This window comes from Gopherus evgoodei, chromosome 3 (genome assembly GCF_007399415.2).
Source record: "Gopherus evgoodei ecotype Sinaloan lineage chromosome 3, rGopEvg1_v1.p, whole genome shotgun sequence".
Lineage (NCBI taxonomy): Eukaryota > Metazoa > Chordata > Testudines > Testudinidae > Gopherus > Gopherus evgoodei.
Window position 1 is genome coordinate 27,250,996 of NC_044324.1, and position 18,506 is coordinate 27,269,501.

General features: G+C 41.9%; 1 protein-coding gene across 3 annotated transcripts in view; it reads right to left on the reverse strand.

Annotated features, from left to right (window-relative positions):
- KLHL29 (kelch like family member 29) overlaps positions 1–18,506 on the reverse strand; it is a 578,142-nt gene that overhangs the window by 342,537 nt on the left and 217,099 nt on the right. For all 3 annotated transcript variants that reach the window (XM_030555343.1, XM_030555342.1, XM_030555341.1), the window contains one exon: positions 15,142–15,447. In XM_030555343.1, coding sequence (XP_030411203.1) covers positions 15,142–15,402 — 261 coding nt within the window. In that variant the 5' untranslated portion in view covers positions 15,403–15,447. The remainder of the gene's footprint in view (positions 1–15,141; positions 15,448–18,506) is intronic.

The window sequence follows — 18,506 nt, forward strand, 5'->3', positions numbered from 1 at the left end:
CTCTGCAAATCAGTGCCTCAAAGACTTCTACTAAACAACAGAAACAGGCTCTTTCTGTGGCTTCTACTGCAGTCTCTAGAACATCAGCTTCTATTTAAAAAGAAAGAATGAGAATCATGAACTCTCCTGGCTGCAATGACTCTAATCACAATGCAAAACTGATGAACCACTGTCCTATTGAGTCTGCAGGCAGGTTAAAAGAATAGCACAAAACAGAGGTGAGAATGTTCCCCCAAGCCATTCCAAGTTTCATCTCAGTAGGCTGTGAAATTGTGAATCCCAGTTACAACCCATTTAACTCATGCCAACATTAAGTCATTTCCATTATAAGCAGAGCTAACTGGAAAACTGTCAAAAACAAAAGAAATTTTGTGAAAATATTCATGCTCCTCCTACCCATTTATTTTATTTTCTACCCATTTTACTTCTCAGGGATATTATCTACTGAGGGATTTTCTGCTGCAGTGGGCTGATTTGGATAGTCTATATAGAAATACTGCTGACAAGGAAAGGTTTACACAGGTGCTGGGAATGCTGGTGCTGTTTTGGTTTTGGTTTTCACTAGGATGCTGCGTAAAACAACATATATTTCAGTTACAAATAGGAAATGCTGCCTCCAGTAAAGCCAGTTAAGACCCTAGGAAATGTCAGGGGAATCTGAGTTAACTGGCCTAGGATAGGAAAACTGGGGGGAAATGGCAAGAATACGGATGTCTCTTCCTCCAGTCTGCTGGTTCCCACTTAATAGCTTTGAAAGGAGCCTTGTTCAGTCTTTCTCCAAGGGTAGAATGATGGCTGCCATGCTGAACCTTATGACTGGGAGCTGAACATGTGAGAGGGAAAAAGTAGTCAGGGGATCCTGAGGAGTTTGACAGTTATCTTCTCTTAGACAATATATATACAAAGCCCCTCCCTTGCCAACTCAGCCTCAAAAGACGATCACAGTAAGGAGGCAGGCTACAGAAAGACTGATTCCAGCAATGTTCAGTGTAACTGCTTCATGCCATTGCTACAGAGCCAAGCCCTAACTGAAAGCCTCTGGCAGGACCAATCATAAGCTTCTAGAAATTAAATTAAGCAGGAAATACAGATGGGGGCTATCTTTTATACTATATATCCCAATGTTACCTTTGTATCTCTTTGAATCTTTTCTTCACAGAGTCCTTTCTACAGCAGTCTATAGTGTTTCCACCACATATTACATAGGGTGGCTACTCAATGTAACATGTAACATGATATGCAATGCAGCTCACAAAATCTAGAGGGGAAACCACATATAAGAGGGCAAGACAAATGGATAATAGTGAGGGCCTGTCACTGCTTCTCCTTCCCTGAACACAGAACAGGTATCTCCACTGTAACTGGATTCCCTCCCGCTCAGGGCAGTACTTCAGTGACTCTGTACGTATGTATTTTGCAAAATGCTTTGTAATCCTTTGGGATGAAAGTTACTTTATATGTATATACTATTATCATATAAACAGCATATGTTCTAGAATGTTGCAGTTATCAAGCCAAAAAAGCCTCCATTTCTTGACATATTTGTGCAACAACTTAGGAATAATAAATATTATTAATGTACTTCTCAGTATTTTGTTCTAGGATTATTATGAAAGATCCACGATCACGGAATGTAAAAGTAGTCTTGTGACATGGGAAATTTTTTATTTATTAATCATTACTTATTATTTACACAGTGGGTGCACTGGACTTTAGAGACAAATGCTGCTTTACAGACAGCACATATTTCTTAATAGAACTTCTGTTTTGTTTTCAAAAGTGCATCAGTTTGGAGACACTATATCGTAGCGGGTAGCAACCACATATTTCAGCCTGACAGCAGCAGAACACAGTTAAAAAAAGAAGAGGCAAATAGACTTGTGGGAGAATTTTGAACAGTGAATTCCTCCAACACACCAATTAAAACACATGCCTATTATTTTAGGAAAGTGTGTATCTTCCAAGAACAAAATGTTATAGAAGCCAACAACAAAGACCCAGGCTTTTATGACTTGGTAAGTGTTAACCTCCAAGGCAAGAGGAAAACCAGCCCTGGAACTGGAAAAACCTACAAGTGAACCCAAAGGAAACACGGTAAGTGAACTCCCTCAGAAACAACATGCAGAGAGGGGCACAGGTCTCTGAGCTAACTGGTCAGGCTTAGTTCATTTCTCTTGTTTTGCAAGCAATTTCTAAGTTGAAGAAGGCAAATGAAATGGTAGTATCAACAAAACAATCCTCCCAACAAAAATAAAACTAAGAAGATTTTTTTGCCTGATATAGATTAGGCTTCAAAAAGTGCTACTAATTTTTGCCCATCATAAACTGCAAACACAAATGACAGACTGTAGACATTCAACCATCCAACCGCAGCTGCAAAACTGCAGACTCAAAATCAGAGTCTGCATGGAGACCCCTTAGAAAACTGTTGCCTTCTCCAACCCCTCTAAAATGTTTCCTAATTTTGTTCTGCCAATGCATGATTGCAATCAACATTTCATTGAATGAAAAAAAATTAGTTCTCTTTCAAGAAATTTCCGTAGACTACCTGGCAAAATTAAGCATTTGCAATGATAAACAAACAAACAAACATGAAGCTAAACCTTCTATACAAGTGCAAAGGTTTTATGTTTTGTTTTTTGAAACCAGGGGAATTTTGATGACGACAACAATGACTTGTATTAATATTTCTTGCATCAATTGTATCAACTGTTAATATTAAGCAATATTAAAACAAAATTTGAAAAGAAAGGTAGGATTAGGAAATAAAAAGAACTTCAAAGAATCCGTCACTCACCTCTTGGGCAGCACACATTTTGTTTACTGGATATTACTGATATTTATCATTTTCAGAAGTCAAGATACTTTTGGATCCAAACAAGGTCTCGAAACACCCCCTCCCCTTTTACCCAAAATTGCCATGTTTGTGATTTTGTAATTACTTCACTACATTAATTACTGCTGCAAACACACTGCCTTTCATCTTCAAAGGGAGCTGGGCCTAGAATCTGGCCTGACCTCTTAGGTCTTTCAACAGATGATAAACACATTGCAAGTAAAAAAAGAGCATGGTTATTTACTAACTATATGGATTAATTAGGGCATCTAGGAAACTTTAGCAGTACTGCAAGTCCACTATTAAAGATGCAAATGAAAAGACTCTTAGTACAGAGGAAGAACAAAGGAAAAGATGGGCAGAACATTTTCAGGCTGTTTTAAATAGAACAAGCCCAAATGAACCACTAGAAATATGTGATGAAGACCTACCACCAGAACTTGATATTGATTTTGAATATGTCACAATGAAAGAAGTTAGAAAACCAGAAGAAAACTCAAAAATGGGACTACCCCTAGAGACATTACTGGAGAAATACTTAAAATCAGTGGCCAAAAAAAAAAAATCCCTCCATACTTTCCTTGTGTTTTCGAATAGACTATGGAATGAAGAAAAGAACCAAACCCAGTGGAAGAGATTCCACTTAGAGTCATACTGCCAAAGAAGGGTGACCTTACGAACTGCAATAACTAGAGAGAAATCACATTACTCTCTATTCTTAGGAAAATCATGCTCAACATTATCTTGGAATGTATCAAGAAACAAACAGATCTCCAGCATAGAGAGGAACAAGCAGGTTTTACACCACAGAGATCATGTGCAGACCATATTGTTTTATAGATTTTCAGGAGATTTTTGATATCTTATATAGAAATAGTCTTTGGGAAACTATGATATATGATGGAATACCAGCAAAAAATAATTAGAATGATCAAAAACCTACATAAGGCCAAATGTTCAGTTTGAGATGGTGACATCATCAGCTAGTGGTTTGCACTGACCACTGGAGTAAGGCAAGGTTGTATATATTATGTCCCCGCTACTGTTTGCACTGGTCAATGACTACTGTCATGAGGAAAGTAACTGTAGAAGGCAACCAGGACAGTTAAGGACAAATGATAAAGCACAACTGGATGACCCTGCTTTTCCTGACATTGTCCATTTCATTCAACACACAACTTAATGGAAGAAAAGACCCTGCTTTTGGCAGACACAGCAAAACAAACTGGTTTGTTGATCAAGAAGGACAAGACAAAATATATGACTATCAGTGTCCCAAAAGCAGGCATCAGAGTAGATGGAGAAATGCTAGAAGTAAGTCTTTTTACTTATTTAGAGAGTGAGATGTGCAGTGATGGTGACACCATGCTAGATGTCAAGTAACAAATACCAAAATCAGCAAACTTCTATAAACTTGAAAAAATTTGGAAAAGTAGCATGATTGGCACAGATGCAAAATATTAATTTTTAATACCAGCATCATGTCTGGCCTCTTTTATGGAGCAGACTCATGGAAATCTACAGCCAACATTGATAAGATCCACAGGCAGTTCCTTTGAGTTGAAGATATTCAGAGTCCACTGGACAGACTTTCTTGCAACAACATGAGAAAATGCCAGTGGAGCAACCAACTTACAGCATCAAACATGGTAAGAAGACTACAATGAAACTATTTAGGGCAGGGGTCCCCAACGTGGTGCGCCCACGTCTTGGCCAGCGGTCGAGCATCCGCTGAAATTCGGCGGCATTTCAGGGGCGACACCTCTCAATGACGCCGCTTGCCGCTGACATTTCGGATGCTCGACTGCCGCTGCCACGGTCCTTTGTCTGGCTCCCGCCAGATGAAAAGGTTGGGGACCACTGATTTAGGGCATGCTTTAAGGATGCCACCAGCATGACTTCCACAAAAAGTGATAATATGGACATCACCCGGGAAGAGAAAAAGTGGGCGACCTGGAGAAACATTATGCAGAACAAGAGAGAAAGAAGCCAGATCCACCATCGTGACACTCAGATGCCTGAACAGACCAGCACAAGACCAACATACATTTCAGAAAATAGCATATGCCCTGTGCTCCTGAAGGTGTGGAAGATTAAAGAAAGAACACGTGCACTGGTTATACTGGGAAATTCCTAAAGAAGGGGAAGCCACACAGAAGTCTGGAAGCTGTGGACCACATTAAATAGCACATCACATCATAAGGTATTTACCAAATCATGCAAAGCTGCTGAACTTTCAGACCCAGTGAACTACAAGGAGGGTAGGGAAAATGCCTCTGTCTACCCTTACAAATATATCAGTGCTAATGCACCTGGGAACATTGCTTTGATCTTTTGATGTTTCTTGAGATGGCAGATTTAAAAAAACTTATAGTGATCCAATTAGGCCTGTGCATACAACAGTATCCTTCACCTAACAGAGGAAAAGGTTTGCACCTGGAAAGCCACAAAGCACAGACAGTGCTACATTTTAAACTTTTTTTTTTTCCTGCAAGTCCTTGGAAGGATAACCCATTTCCCTAGAACAAACTGTTGTACTTTTTGACACACACAGTCTGAAATCTGACTTGGAATCATAGTAATCATAGGGGAAAAAAAGGAAGGCTCTGAAATGCAACTCTTTTCACCTCTGCACTTGGTATGTGCAGTTCCACTGAGTCCAGATCAAAAGAAGTGACGGACTACCCAAGGAGAACAGTGTTCCATAAGAAATTTTGACAAAAAAGTGTCAGCTGTCAATACCAGACCCCATAGGACCCTACAGTAGCCCCATGCAGAGACGCTGCACTACAAGTCACGTATATTTTATCATGGTATATTTACTGTTTTCTAGCAAGCACACATTCCAATATTTATAATCTCTCTTTATGCAAGCCGCTTATGTTTTATAATAGTAAGAATAGTACATTTTAGTGACTGTGTAGAGCAACAAATTGTTGCATGTAATTAGTCATGTACAACATAAGGCACAACTTGAAAAACAATTCATGTTTACTTTTCCTCTGCTTAATCGGTATTTTAAATATTTACAGAAGCCAAACACCAGCTTATGCAGTTATCATCTCAGAACTGAAAGGACAAGATCTTACAATACTAAATACAACAATGTGTATCTGAATACCTGAGTGTCTGCTATGACCATTTGTTTGGCCAGTGTTTGACTCGGGGGAGGGGGGGGGCAAACTTCGGCCCGCAGGCTAGATCTGGCCGGTCAGGGCTTTCAACCTGGCCCGTGGGATTGTCAGCCCCGTGGCACAGTGGGACTAAGGCAGGCTAACTGCCTGCCCTGGCCCTGCACAGCTCCCAGAAGCAGCCAGCACCACATCCCTACGGTCCCTGAAGGAGAGGGGGCAGGGGGTTCTGTGCGCTGCTCTCGCCTGCAGGTACTGCCCCCTGCAGCTCCTATTGGTCGGGAACCGGAAACCATGGCCAGTGGGAGCTTTGTGGGTGTTACCTGCAGGCAACAGAGGCGCATGGCGCAGCCACCTCCCTTCCCCCTCCGCACCCTCAGGAACCACTGCCGGACATGCTAGCCACTTCTGGGAGTGACATGAGGCCAGGTAGGCAGGGAGCCTGCCTTAGCCTCACTGAGCATTGCTGCCAACCCCGGAGCCGCTCAAGGTAAGCAGTGCTGGGCTGGAGCCCGCACCTGAACCCCTCCTGCACCCCAAGCCCTTGCCCTGAGTCCCTTCCTGCACACCACACCCCCTCCCACACCTCAACCCCCTGCCTCAGCCCTACATTCATGGCCCTGCATACAATTTCCCTATCCAGATGTGGCCCTCGGGCCAAGAAGTTTGCCCACCCCTGGTTTGACTGAAGCTAGTTACAGGAACTGTTTGACTGTGTGTATGTCTGTTTGAAAAGTGTGGGTTGGGAATGCTTTGGTGCAGGTGGGCCTTGAGTGGTTGACTAGAGTGTGAACCAGGCGAGGGGCAACTGCTTCCAGTGCCTACTTATCCACATAGGCACCAACGATATTGCCAAGAATGACCTTGAATGAATCACTGTAGACTACATGGCTCTGGGAAGAAGGATAGAAGAGTTTTGGGTACAAGTGGTGTTCTTGTCCATCCTCCCTGTTGAAGGAAAAAGGCCCAGGCACGGACCGTCAAACTGTACTTTGGCTTCTTTGACAATGAGTTACAGTTCCAGGAATCTAGGCCATATGGTGGGCAGTGAAAAAAATCCGCCAAAGCGTATCTAGACTCAAGTAACGAAGACAAGGGAAAGGGGATAATTTCTAGAAATTACAACTGCATTAAAAAGGCAAACAGAAAAGCAACAGGGTAGTCTGCAAAATCTCTTCAATGCCTGTATACAAATGCAAGGAGTACGTGGAACACATAGGGTGACCTAGAAGTCATGGTAAATGAAGAAAATTATGACTTAATTAGCAACACAAAGACTTGGTGGGACAGACAATTCCCATAATTGGAATACCAGCATTGAAGGAGATAGTTTGTTCCAAAAGCATAGGTATGGGGAAAAAGGAGGAGGTGTTGTGCTGTATGTCAAGAATGTATAAACTTGCTCCAAGGGGAAGTGAGCAACAGACCTGAGAATCTCTGGGTAAGGCTAAGAAGGGAAAAGAACAGTAGTGACATTATGGTGGGGGTGTATTACAGATCACCAAATGAGGAAGAGGAAATGAATAAGTCATTCTGAAAGCAGATAACAAGATTAGCTAACACACATGAACATTTATTAATGGGGGATTTTAACTTCCCTGATATCTGTTGGAAGACTATTGCAGCAAAACGTAATACGTCCTGCAAATTCTTAGCAGCTAGGGGGTTGTCCATTTTGGATCTACCTTTGACCAACAGGGATAAATTAGTTGTGAATGTGAAGGTCGACAGAAGAGCGATTGGTGGTTGATTTAGCAGATCTTCACTAGAAAGGAAGGCCAAGGCAAAGAATGAGTGACAGATAGCAAGAAATGTTAGAGACAACAAGAAGGGGTTCTTCAAATATGTCAGTCAAAAAAGAAAGATCAGGGGTGGTGTTGGTCTGCTAATCAATGGAGAAGGTGAGCTGGTAATGGAAGACGATAGGAGGGCAGAGCTGCTGAATGCCTAATTTGCTTCAGTCTTCTCATAAAAAATAAATATGACTGAATGACCAGCAAAGTTACCACACACAATAAAGAAGAAGGGATGCAGATAGGGATGAGTAAAGAACATGTCAGATATCTCCTGACCAACTTGAATGAAATCAAATCAGCGGGGCCAGATGCTATTCACCCAAGGGTACTGAAGTAATTAGCTGAAGAAATCTCGGAGCAACTGGCAACAATATTTACAAACTCATGGATGATGGGAGAGGTCGTGAAAGAATGGAGAAGGGCTAATGTAGTGCCCATATTTAAAAAGGGGGGATCCGGCCCATCTAACATTTCTGTCCGGCCCACCCGGCTCTTTGGCTGCCCCTTTGCAATCTCCGGGCTGGTAACAGTCCCACAGTGCAGTGGGCACTCAGGCAGGCTGGCTGCCTGCTGTGGCCCCAAATCACTCCCAGAAGTGGCCGGCTGCTGCTGGCATGTCTCTTTACGCTGCTGGTGGCGGAGGAGGTGGCTTGGTATGCTGCCCTCACTCTCAGCACTGTCCTCACAGCTCCCATTGGTCAGAAACCAGCCAACGGGAGCTGCAGAGGTGGTGCTTGCAGGTACAGGCAACTCACTGAGACCCACTGCCCTCCTCCCCTCGAGGGGTGCACAGAGATGTTCCAGCAGCAGCTAGCCACAGCCACTTCTGGGAGCAGCCTGGGGCCATGGTATAGAGGCAGTATGCCTGAGTCCTGCTGCATTGCTGGCCACGAGCCACCTGTGGTAAGCGCCTCCCGGCCAGAGCCTGCATCTCTCACCTCCACCCACATTCCAACTCCCTGCCCCAGATCACAACCCCCTTCTGCACCCAAACTCCCATCCACCCCCTCTTACATCCCAATCCCCTGCCCCAGCCTGGAGCCCCCACCTGCATCAAACTCCCTCCCAGAGCCCACACTCCTCACCTTCTCCCGCACCCCAACACTCTGCACCAGCCCGGAGGTCTCTCCTGCACCCAAACTCCCTCTCATTCCCCGTACCACCTCCATTAATATAGTAGAAATGTGCAGCCCTTGGTGACTTACCAAAATTCATGGAGTGGCCCCCCTGCAAAAATTATTGCCCACCCCTTTATTAATGGAATGATGTCAGATTGGAGGAAGGTCTCAAGTGGGGTTCCACAGGGATCTGTTCTGAGCCTGGTATTGTTTAGCATCTTAATTAATGACTTGGATGGAGGTATAGAGAGCATATTGATCAAGTTTGCATATGACACAAAGCTAAGGATGGTTGCCAATACTTTGGAGGATAGACTTAAAATTCAGAGGAATCTTGATAAATTGGAGAAATGGACTATAGACTACAAAATGAAATCCAATAAAGACAAATGTTAGGTGCTACATTTAGGGAAGAAAACCCAATGCACAAATACAAACTGGGGAAAAATTGGCTTGGCAGCAACACTGCTAAGAAGGACCTGGGAGTTGTAGTGAATCATACCCTCAGCATGAGTCAGCAATGCGATACAAATAAAGCAAATGCAATTTTAGGTTGTATTAACAGACGCATAACATGTAAATTACAGGAGGTAATAGTACTGCTATACTCAGCATTGGTTAGGCCTCAGATGGAGTAATGGGTCTAATTTTGGTCACCAATGTATAGAAAGGATACAGAAAAACTGGAAAGGATCCAGAGATGAGAGACAAAGATGATCAAAGGGATAGAATGCAAATATGAACAAAGGCTGAGGGAACTGGATATGTTTCGTTTGGAAAAGAGGCAATTATGGGGGGAGGGATAGCTCAGTGGTTTGAGCATTGGCCTACTAAACCCAGGGTTGTGAATTTAATCCTTGAGGGGGCCATTTAGGAATCTGGGGAAAAATCTGTCTGGGGATTGGTCCTGCTTTGAGCAGCAGTTGGACTAGGTGACCTCCTGAGGTCCCTTCCAACCCTGATATTCTATAATAGCAGTCTTCAAATACTTGAAAGGCTGCCATAAAGAAGATGGAGAAAAATTGTTCTCTCTTGCCACCAAAGGCAGGACAGGAGGAAATGTGTTCGAAGTACAGCATAGCAGATTTAGATTAAACCTCAGGAAAAACTTCCTTACTGTAAGAACAGCAGGACAATGGAACAGACTGCCTTGGGAGGTTGTGGCAGCTTCTTCACTGGAGGTTTTCAAAAGGAGGCTGGATAGCCATCTGTCTTGGATGTTTTAGACACAAGAAATCCTGCATCTTGGCAGAGGGGTTATATAAGATCAATGGTTCTCAACCAGGGGTACATGTATCCCTCAGGGTTCACATAGGTCTTCCAGGGGGTATATCAACTCATCTAGATATTTGCCTAGTTTTAAAACAGGCAACATAAAAAGCAATAGCGAAGTCAATACAAACTAAAATTTCATACAACAACTTATTTATACTGCTCTATGTATTATACGCTGAAATTCAGTAAGTGTGCTGAGACACTTTTGTATTATTATGTCTGATTTTGTAAGCAAGTAGGTTTAAAGTTCAGTGAAACTTGGGTTATGCAAGACAAATTAGACTCCTGAAAGGGGCACAGTAGTCTGGAAAGTTTGAGAGTCACTGGACTAGATGACCGTTGAGGTCCCTTCTAATCATATGATTCTATGTACAGCAAATGGTTGGCAGGTAACAGACTGAAGAGTGAGAACCTTTTACCAGTTGGGGTAGGGGAACTAAATTATTTTGGATCTCAAAGGAAATAAATGTGTTAACATTTTACCTTTATGGCATTTTATCTTATTTCTTTTTACAATGCATTCTACAGCCATACAAATTTGTTTCTCCTTTAAAACAAGAATTTCCCCCACTTTCCTGCTCATTTGTTTTATATGACTTGGTTAAGCCACAGCATGGTGAGACAGGTTGATTTCTCCCTCTGCATTCCCTGTGCTGCTTTCCAGAGAGGTTAACAAACATTTTACACTCTCCTTCTCCCCTCCCACATTTCCTTTGAGCCGAACCACCCTAGGATCAAAACTCTGCTAGCAACAACACACAACCCTTAAATCTTATGGGACCACTGTAAACACAGAAGGCCAGGCTCTGATTTCAGTTATTCCCTGATAAACTCAGAGTAACCATACTACAGACAGTTACCCTTGGTTATGCTGAAGAAAATCCTATCAGAATTTGAGACTGGATTTTTTATACCCATTGTCATAAGTTTAACCTTGAAATTAACAAATCATTAAGCATGTGGGGGCTTAGGAATCAATTCATTTTCCAGGCAAAGGGTTTTTTAAATTAATGCCGAACAAAAAATAATCAGACAGTGCCTGACACCACACAGATCCTGTTGACGTATCAATCTTTTCAGGCATTTAAAAATAATATCCAGATAATAAAAGTAAATGTTCTATAACCAAAAAATCTCTAGGTAATAAAATTTCAAATTACAGCCCATGACAACACTTCTAAATTGCAGCTGTGATGCAGAAGCTTTGATGGAGAAAATTGTACAAGTAACACGGAAAGTAATTTGGAAAAGCAACAGAGAATAGAGGTGCTTCTAATATGAACAGATAACATGGTTGGAATATTGTGTGGCGCCCTTAATCGGATTCTAGAGTGTTTCATTGCCTATATCTTAAATAATGCTGCAGTTTTATGGGGAGTTCCCTGATAGTTTCTACTAGCAAATAAACCCATGGGAGAAAAAAATGAGCCAAATAATCATACGCGATGGGACTAAGAGTGTGTCAAAATGAAGCTGCACATTGCCCTTTAGTGCTATGAGTCACCTGCTTTCTCCTGCCAAACACTTCAGCAGTTAAAAGGACGCCAAATGCAGAAATACTCCACAACTGGGGATTTTGACCCTAGGATTCAGAATAAGCCATCCCCAGGTGGAAGCTCTGTGACCCAGTGGCTTGCAAACAGGACTGAGAGTCAGGAGGCCCAACTTGACAAAAAGGTGAGAATACTTGCTCAACGACCTTGAGCAAAATCACAATTTCTCTGTGTCTCACTTTCTCTATCATTATATAGGGATTATAACATTAACATACCTTAGAGGGGCACTGAGGCTTAAACAATGTTTGTAAAGTGTGGGCGACAGTAGCCCAAAGTCCTTTTTTATTTGTTTGTTCAGTAAAAAATGAAAAAAAAATCACCACATTTTTCTTTTTAATAACCCAGGCCAAACACGCAATTTTTCAAGACAATAAGAAACAGGTACGTGTGATTTGTGGAAAGGCATTTCACTTGCAGTTAGCAAGTTACTGGTATGTCCGGCGAGCAATATTAAACACTGAAGATTTGCATCATATCTTTAGTAATATAGTCTGTCCACACATATCAATGTTTTGTCTGTGATGTGAAGCACAAGTTCTTTTGGGGCCACCTTCTAAGAACACAGGAGTTGCCATACTGAATCAGATCTGTCTAATCCAGTATTCTGTTTCCACCAATGGCCAACACCAGATGCTTCAGAAGAAGGTGCAAGGAACCTCAGAGTAGGCAGATGTGGTATGACCTGTATTCCATGAAGGTATCACCTCATCCTTAATAGTTAGAAATTGGCTTAAACTCCAAAACAAAGTTTTATATCCCTTCCAGTACTCTTTTTGTTAGCATTAGTTATTATAATTCTGGATATTCTTATAATCTTGTCTGCTCAGACTAAATATTCTAAAGGGCCCTTCTGGACTTAACATCGATGGATCTTTAAACTCTGGGGCTCAATGACATCATGTCACAATGAGTTCCACAGTCTAATGACAGGTTATGTGAAAATATATTTCCTTTTATCCGTTCTGAATTTTTCACCTAGGGTTCAAATTAAAAAAGAAGAAAAGGATGGAAATATAATTAGTAGTGGTCAACAAGATTTTATGTACAATAGGTCTTGCCAAACAAACCTGGTATAATCCTCTGATGAGATCACAAGTTTGGTTGATAAAAGTAACTGCGCAGATGTAATATACTTAGACTTCTGTAGGGCAGTTAAAAAATACCAACATATACTATCAATAAAGCACATGTTAATTAGATTAGGCTGACTGGTCTCAAAGAGTAGTTGTCAATGGAGAATCATCACTGAATGGAGGTGTTTCCAGTGGGGTTCTGAAGAGATCTGTACTAGGCCTGAAGCTATTTAACATTCTCATCAATAGTCTGACCATAAATATAAAATCACCATTGAAAGCTGAAGCCAGATAAATTCAAAGTAGAATTAGACACACATTTTTAATAGTGAGAGTCACTAAACACTGGAACAAGATAGAAAGGGAGCTACCGGATTCTCCATCTCTGGATGTCTTCAAATCAAGACTGGATGCCTTTCTGGAAGATATGCTTTAGCCAAAACACAAGTTATCGGGCTCCATCCTGGGCTAAGAACTTGGCATATATCTGTTTTTAAAATAGACCAAGCAACTGTGCATTCTTCTGGTTTGTGATTTTCCAATTACATGGATTTAAATTTTTATGGTTAACCATTAGCTGGATAGTCAACAGTTGGAGGCAAACTCATTGCTTTGGGATACTACTAATCATCTGAGCTGAACCACAAGTGTAAATCTGCAGTATGCGAGACAGACAGCACACTTTTTCATCTACAAAACTTTCTCGTGTAGTTTGTGGGAAGTTTCCTAGGCAACATCCCATTAAATCAACTATTCAGATTCCTCACCCCTTCTGTTTCCCAAGCTTTATATCACCTACATAATGTTTGTTTTCTTCCTATTGATCTAGTTGGTGTCAAAACCATTCTTACTAGTAAAACTCATCTAGGAAATTGCCTAATAAGATAATTTAGAAAATTCTTCACATTTAACATATGATCACAAAACACTTAAAATGCTGATTTTTCCCTCCCTCCCCCTGAGAAGCAAACACTTTAGCATCATAGTTCAGCCTCAATGGGCTGTTAAACATCTGCAGCAAAGGCCGATCAACCCCAGCCAGCAGCTGGATTTTTAGCAGTACAGAGGTCATGATAAATGAAACCACTATGCTGGCTTCAAAACTTGCTTTATAATCTTCTCCAGACAAAGCGTGACCAAAATGCATCCATCGTGGAGGACATCTGGGGAAATCCCATATTCATTTTCATTGGGAACTTACTGCCTGTTGTCAAATAAAAATTAATGAAAACACTATGGACCCTTTTAAAAAACATTCACACGGTAAACTTTGGCCAACTGTTTCCTTCTGCAGCATTGACCTTGTTTTTCTACTTTGTAAAAAAAATCAATATGGTATGGTATTGCAGTAAAATTTCAGCATGTTCTTGGCTTACTTTAAATAACTTCATTGTCTTCTTTTCCCCTGTCTGCGTCTGTTGTATTTGGCACTTGCATTTATTAACATGAAAGCAAGTTGAAAGAAAAATGTAAATATCATAAAAAGAAAAGCAGCAGGGCATGTGGCTTGCCTGGCTAAAGCCACGGATACCTTTACAATGTGCTAGGGTTTTCCACCACCCTCCCTCCCCGCGCTCCCCTCCACCCCGCTTCAGCTTTCCTAGTAATTTCTGTATGCAGGAAGGCAAATAATATATTTCACTGATACAATTTTTTTTAGCTTTGTAGACTTAAGAGGATCTACAAGTTAAAAGAAACACACTACTAGTCAGTAGAATAAAATCAATAAAAAACCACTAGTCATTTTATTTCTTTGTTCTTTAACATTTTCTTCCTTCTTAACCTGTATTTATGTAAAAAGCAGATAGCCTTGTCTCAACTGTGGGCTCCCACTATTCCTATGATGATGCTACAGATGGCAATGTGGAAAGGCACTCTGGACAACTTACAGGGAAGGGACAGGCAACAAAAGCAAAAAAAACAAAAAAACCCTGTGCACTTTGCTCAGTTCCTGCTCTTTGTGACATAAAAATAGATCAGCACAGGAAAACTGGAACACTCCTCGGGTAGTTAGACAAACAAGGTGGATCATTTCCAGCAACAAAATTGAGAACTAAGTGCTTCACAAAAATTAATAAAAGCATGAAACTCGTTCTGTGATATACGGAACTGATTGCTCTCTCTGTTCAGTGATGGAACGAAGTGGGAGATCCACCAGCCCATGAAGGTCATCTTACTACACAAACAGCACACATCAGGACCAACAGAAGGAAAAAGGCAAACGGCCATTGGACTTCTTATTCCCATCATCATATAACATATAACATCATAAACAAGGGGCTTCTGAAGGGGACAAGTGTTGCCCCATCTGTAATTTCCTCTAACTTGTCATTACTGAAAACAAGAAAATTCTTACTTTGGTAGTTGAAGCTGCGGATGAGTTGGCCACAAGGCTCGTTCTCACGTCGCTGTTCACTGTGGTGCAAGCAGCCGTGGCTGGAGTAGGTAGTCGAGAGGGAACAATTGGCAAAGGCAACAGCCCAGGTCTGTTGTTGCAGTTGCTGCTCGCTGTACTGTTACAGTTACTGCTGTTCACGTGATTCCCATTGGAGCTCCATTCTCGGCGATCCCACCCAGTGCGATAATCTCTTTCAAACCGGCTGTGGTGCCGTGACATCTCGGTTGAGTATGGCTTCTTCTCAAAGGGAACTCTAGAGCTTGCCTGAAATGTTAAAAGCAAAGAGATGTTATAAAGTAAGCCCAAAGCAAAACCCCTACTCAATCATTTGGGCCAGTCCTGCCAGTCACCACCATGCCTATTTCGCAGCACAGGTGAAATTGTGCCAATCAAACATCAGGAGAGGGGATTATGTTTGTAGCAATCTTAATTTAAAATTGAAATGAGAGAGTTAGGATACTGACTGAGCACGTGGTGGAGAGAACAGTCACTCAGTTTCCAGGGAATTCCACACGCCCAAACTTTCTAGCAGGATCTCAAGAGACAATACACAAAGAATGAAACACCAAGTTAGAACCAATTCATCATCCAACCTCTCTAACAGCTTGCTAAATATGCCCTTTTGAAAATTAAACCTTTCATGGATCTTGCACCAAAGAAATGTCCACCCCACCAATCCCAGTGAGGGGAAGATGAAAAGAAAGCCTTCATATTTGTCATTGCGCCTGCCACTCTCATTTATTTTAACACATACAGACTCACAGATCCATTCATAGAGTTCATTAACTCCGCAAATGACCATTAGATTGTCCAGTCTGACTTCCTATATATCATAGCCCATTAAATTTCACCCAATTACCTGTTTTTGAGCCCAATAACTTGTGTTTGACAAAAAACAGATCTTCCAGAAAGGCATCCAGACTTGACTGAGAGACATCAAGATGGAGAATCCACCACCTTCCTTGGCGGTTTGTTCCAGTGGTTAATCATCCTCATGGTAGAAAATTTGAGGCTTATTTCCAATTTGAGTTTGTCTAGCCAGAGCTTCCAGCCATTGGTTATTTTTACAGTAGAACCTCAGAGTTATGAACACCAGCAGTACAAACTGACCGCAGGGCCGGATTTCCAATTAGTCGCAGTAGGCATGTGCCTAGGGGCATTCTAGGGGCACCTTACCTCTCTAAAACTGGATTCAACACAAAGGTCAGCTGTAAGCAGGGGGGCACTTAAGATGCTGTGCCTAGGTGTGCGGAAGGTGTAAATCTGGCCCTGACTGACTGGTCAACCACACACCGCATTTGGAACTGGAAGTATGCAATCAGGCAGCAGAGACTAAAAAAATTAAATATAGTACAGTACAGTGTTAAAATGTAACCTACTAAAATAATAAAAGGAAAGTTTACAAAGAAGATTTGACAAGGTAAGGAAACTGTTTCTGTGGTTTGTTTCATTTAAATTAAGATGATTAAAAGAAGCATTTTTCTTCTGCATAGTAAAATTTCAAAGCTTTATTAAGTCAATGTTCAGTTCTAAACTTCTGAAAGATCAACCATAATGTTTTGTTCAGTGTTATGAAAATTTCAAAGTTATAAACAACGTCCATTCCCGAAGTGTTCGTAACCTCTGAGGTTCTACTTCATGTTTCTCTCTGATAGATTAAAGAGCCCTTTAGTACCCACTATTTTCTCCTCGTGAATATACTTATATATTGTAATCAAGTCACCTTTCAATCTTCTTTTTGATAAATTAAACAGATTAAGCTCTTTAAATCTCTTACTTTAAGGTTCTCCAGGTCTTGAATAATTTTTGTGGCTCTTTTCTTCACCCTCTCCAATTTTTTAACATCTTTTTAAAAATATGAACACCAGAACTGAGCGTAGTATTACAGTATCAGGCTCAGCAGTGCCGTGTAGTAAAATATAATCACCTCCTTAGTCCTACTCACTACTTTACTTCTACATCCAAGGGTCGCATTGATCCTTTTTTGCCAGAGTATTGCATTGGAAGCTCACAATGAATTGTTTGTCCTCTCTGACCTCTCATTAGGCTCCTTTTCAGTCCTTGCTTTCCAGGATACAGTCCCCCATTTTGTAGGTGTGGCCTGCATTCCTTTTTTCTAGATGTGTAACTTTGCATTTAGCTGTATAATCTTTGAGTGGAGCCAGTTTACCAGGAAATCCAGATCACTCCATATGACTATCCTGTCCTTATCATCATTTACTACTCTGCCAAACTTTGTCATCTGCAAATTATACCAGCAGTGGGCAAGTCATCTCAGCACAGAACAGGGAAGCAGAAACTCCTGAGTTCTAATCCCAGTTCTGACAATTTCACACCACATTATGTGATGGGATGTACCAGCCCTACACTGGCCTAGCAAGGGTTAGCCAGGCACTTTGGGCCCAGGAGGCAATGCTCCCGTGCACTTGCTTGGCATGCTCTGGCTGGAAGCAGTATATAAAACGAGGCGGCTTAGCTCAGTCTGGGCTGACTGAGGAGTAGAATGGATACACGCTGCAGACTCCTGCCAGGGAGCCGCTAGAGTGCCAGCCTGCGGAGGCTGAAGGCACTGAATCATGGCGGGACCATAGGCAACTGCAGAGGATGCGGGATTTGGCAAGCCACTACCCCAGAGGAGGATTCAGAAGCAAGGGTAGGAAGTTTGTTGAGAGGAGAACTGAAGTCAGGACTGCTGGTTCCATAGGGCCTAGGGTTGGGACCCAGTGGAGTAGGATGGGCCCAGATCCCTCTGCCCCTTTCCACACCTATCACTAGACCCTACTCCCCAGACGACTAAGGCAGCTACATAGACTCCATCCATTAGGCATCGCTGCCCTGAGGCCAAAGACAGTTTCATGGATTTTGGCCAGGAGGTCTCGCTGCCTTGAGAGCAAGGACAGCTTCATGGACTCTGGCCCCTAGGCTTCACTGCTCCGAGAGCAAGGGTAGCTCTGTAGACTCTGGTCATTAGGCCTCACTGCCCTGAGGATAAAGGACAGCCCTCTGATCACCGACCGCTAGGCCTGTCTACCTTGACCCACAAGGAGCTACATTCACAAAAAGGGGGCGTTCTCCCTCCTTTTTCTTCCCTGATGGCCTGAAATCCCACTACACATGGCCTCGAGCAAGTCACTTAACCCTCTCTGCTTAAAATGGGAACATCCTCCAAGTGACACTGTGACATTTGTACAGCATTAGGAAGTGAAGAATATTATATATAAATGCTAAATACAGTTTCTCACATTAATAAATCATGAACATTTGGTTCATTACAGCAACTCATCTATTTTACTTGCATCACACAATCCAATTTATTATGAGAT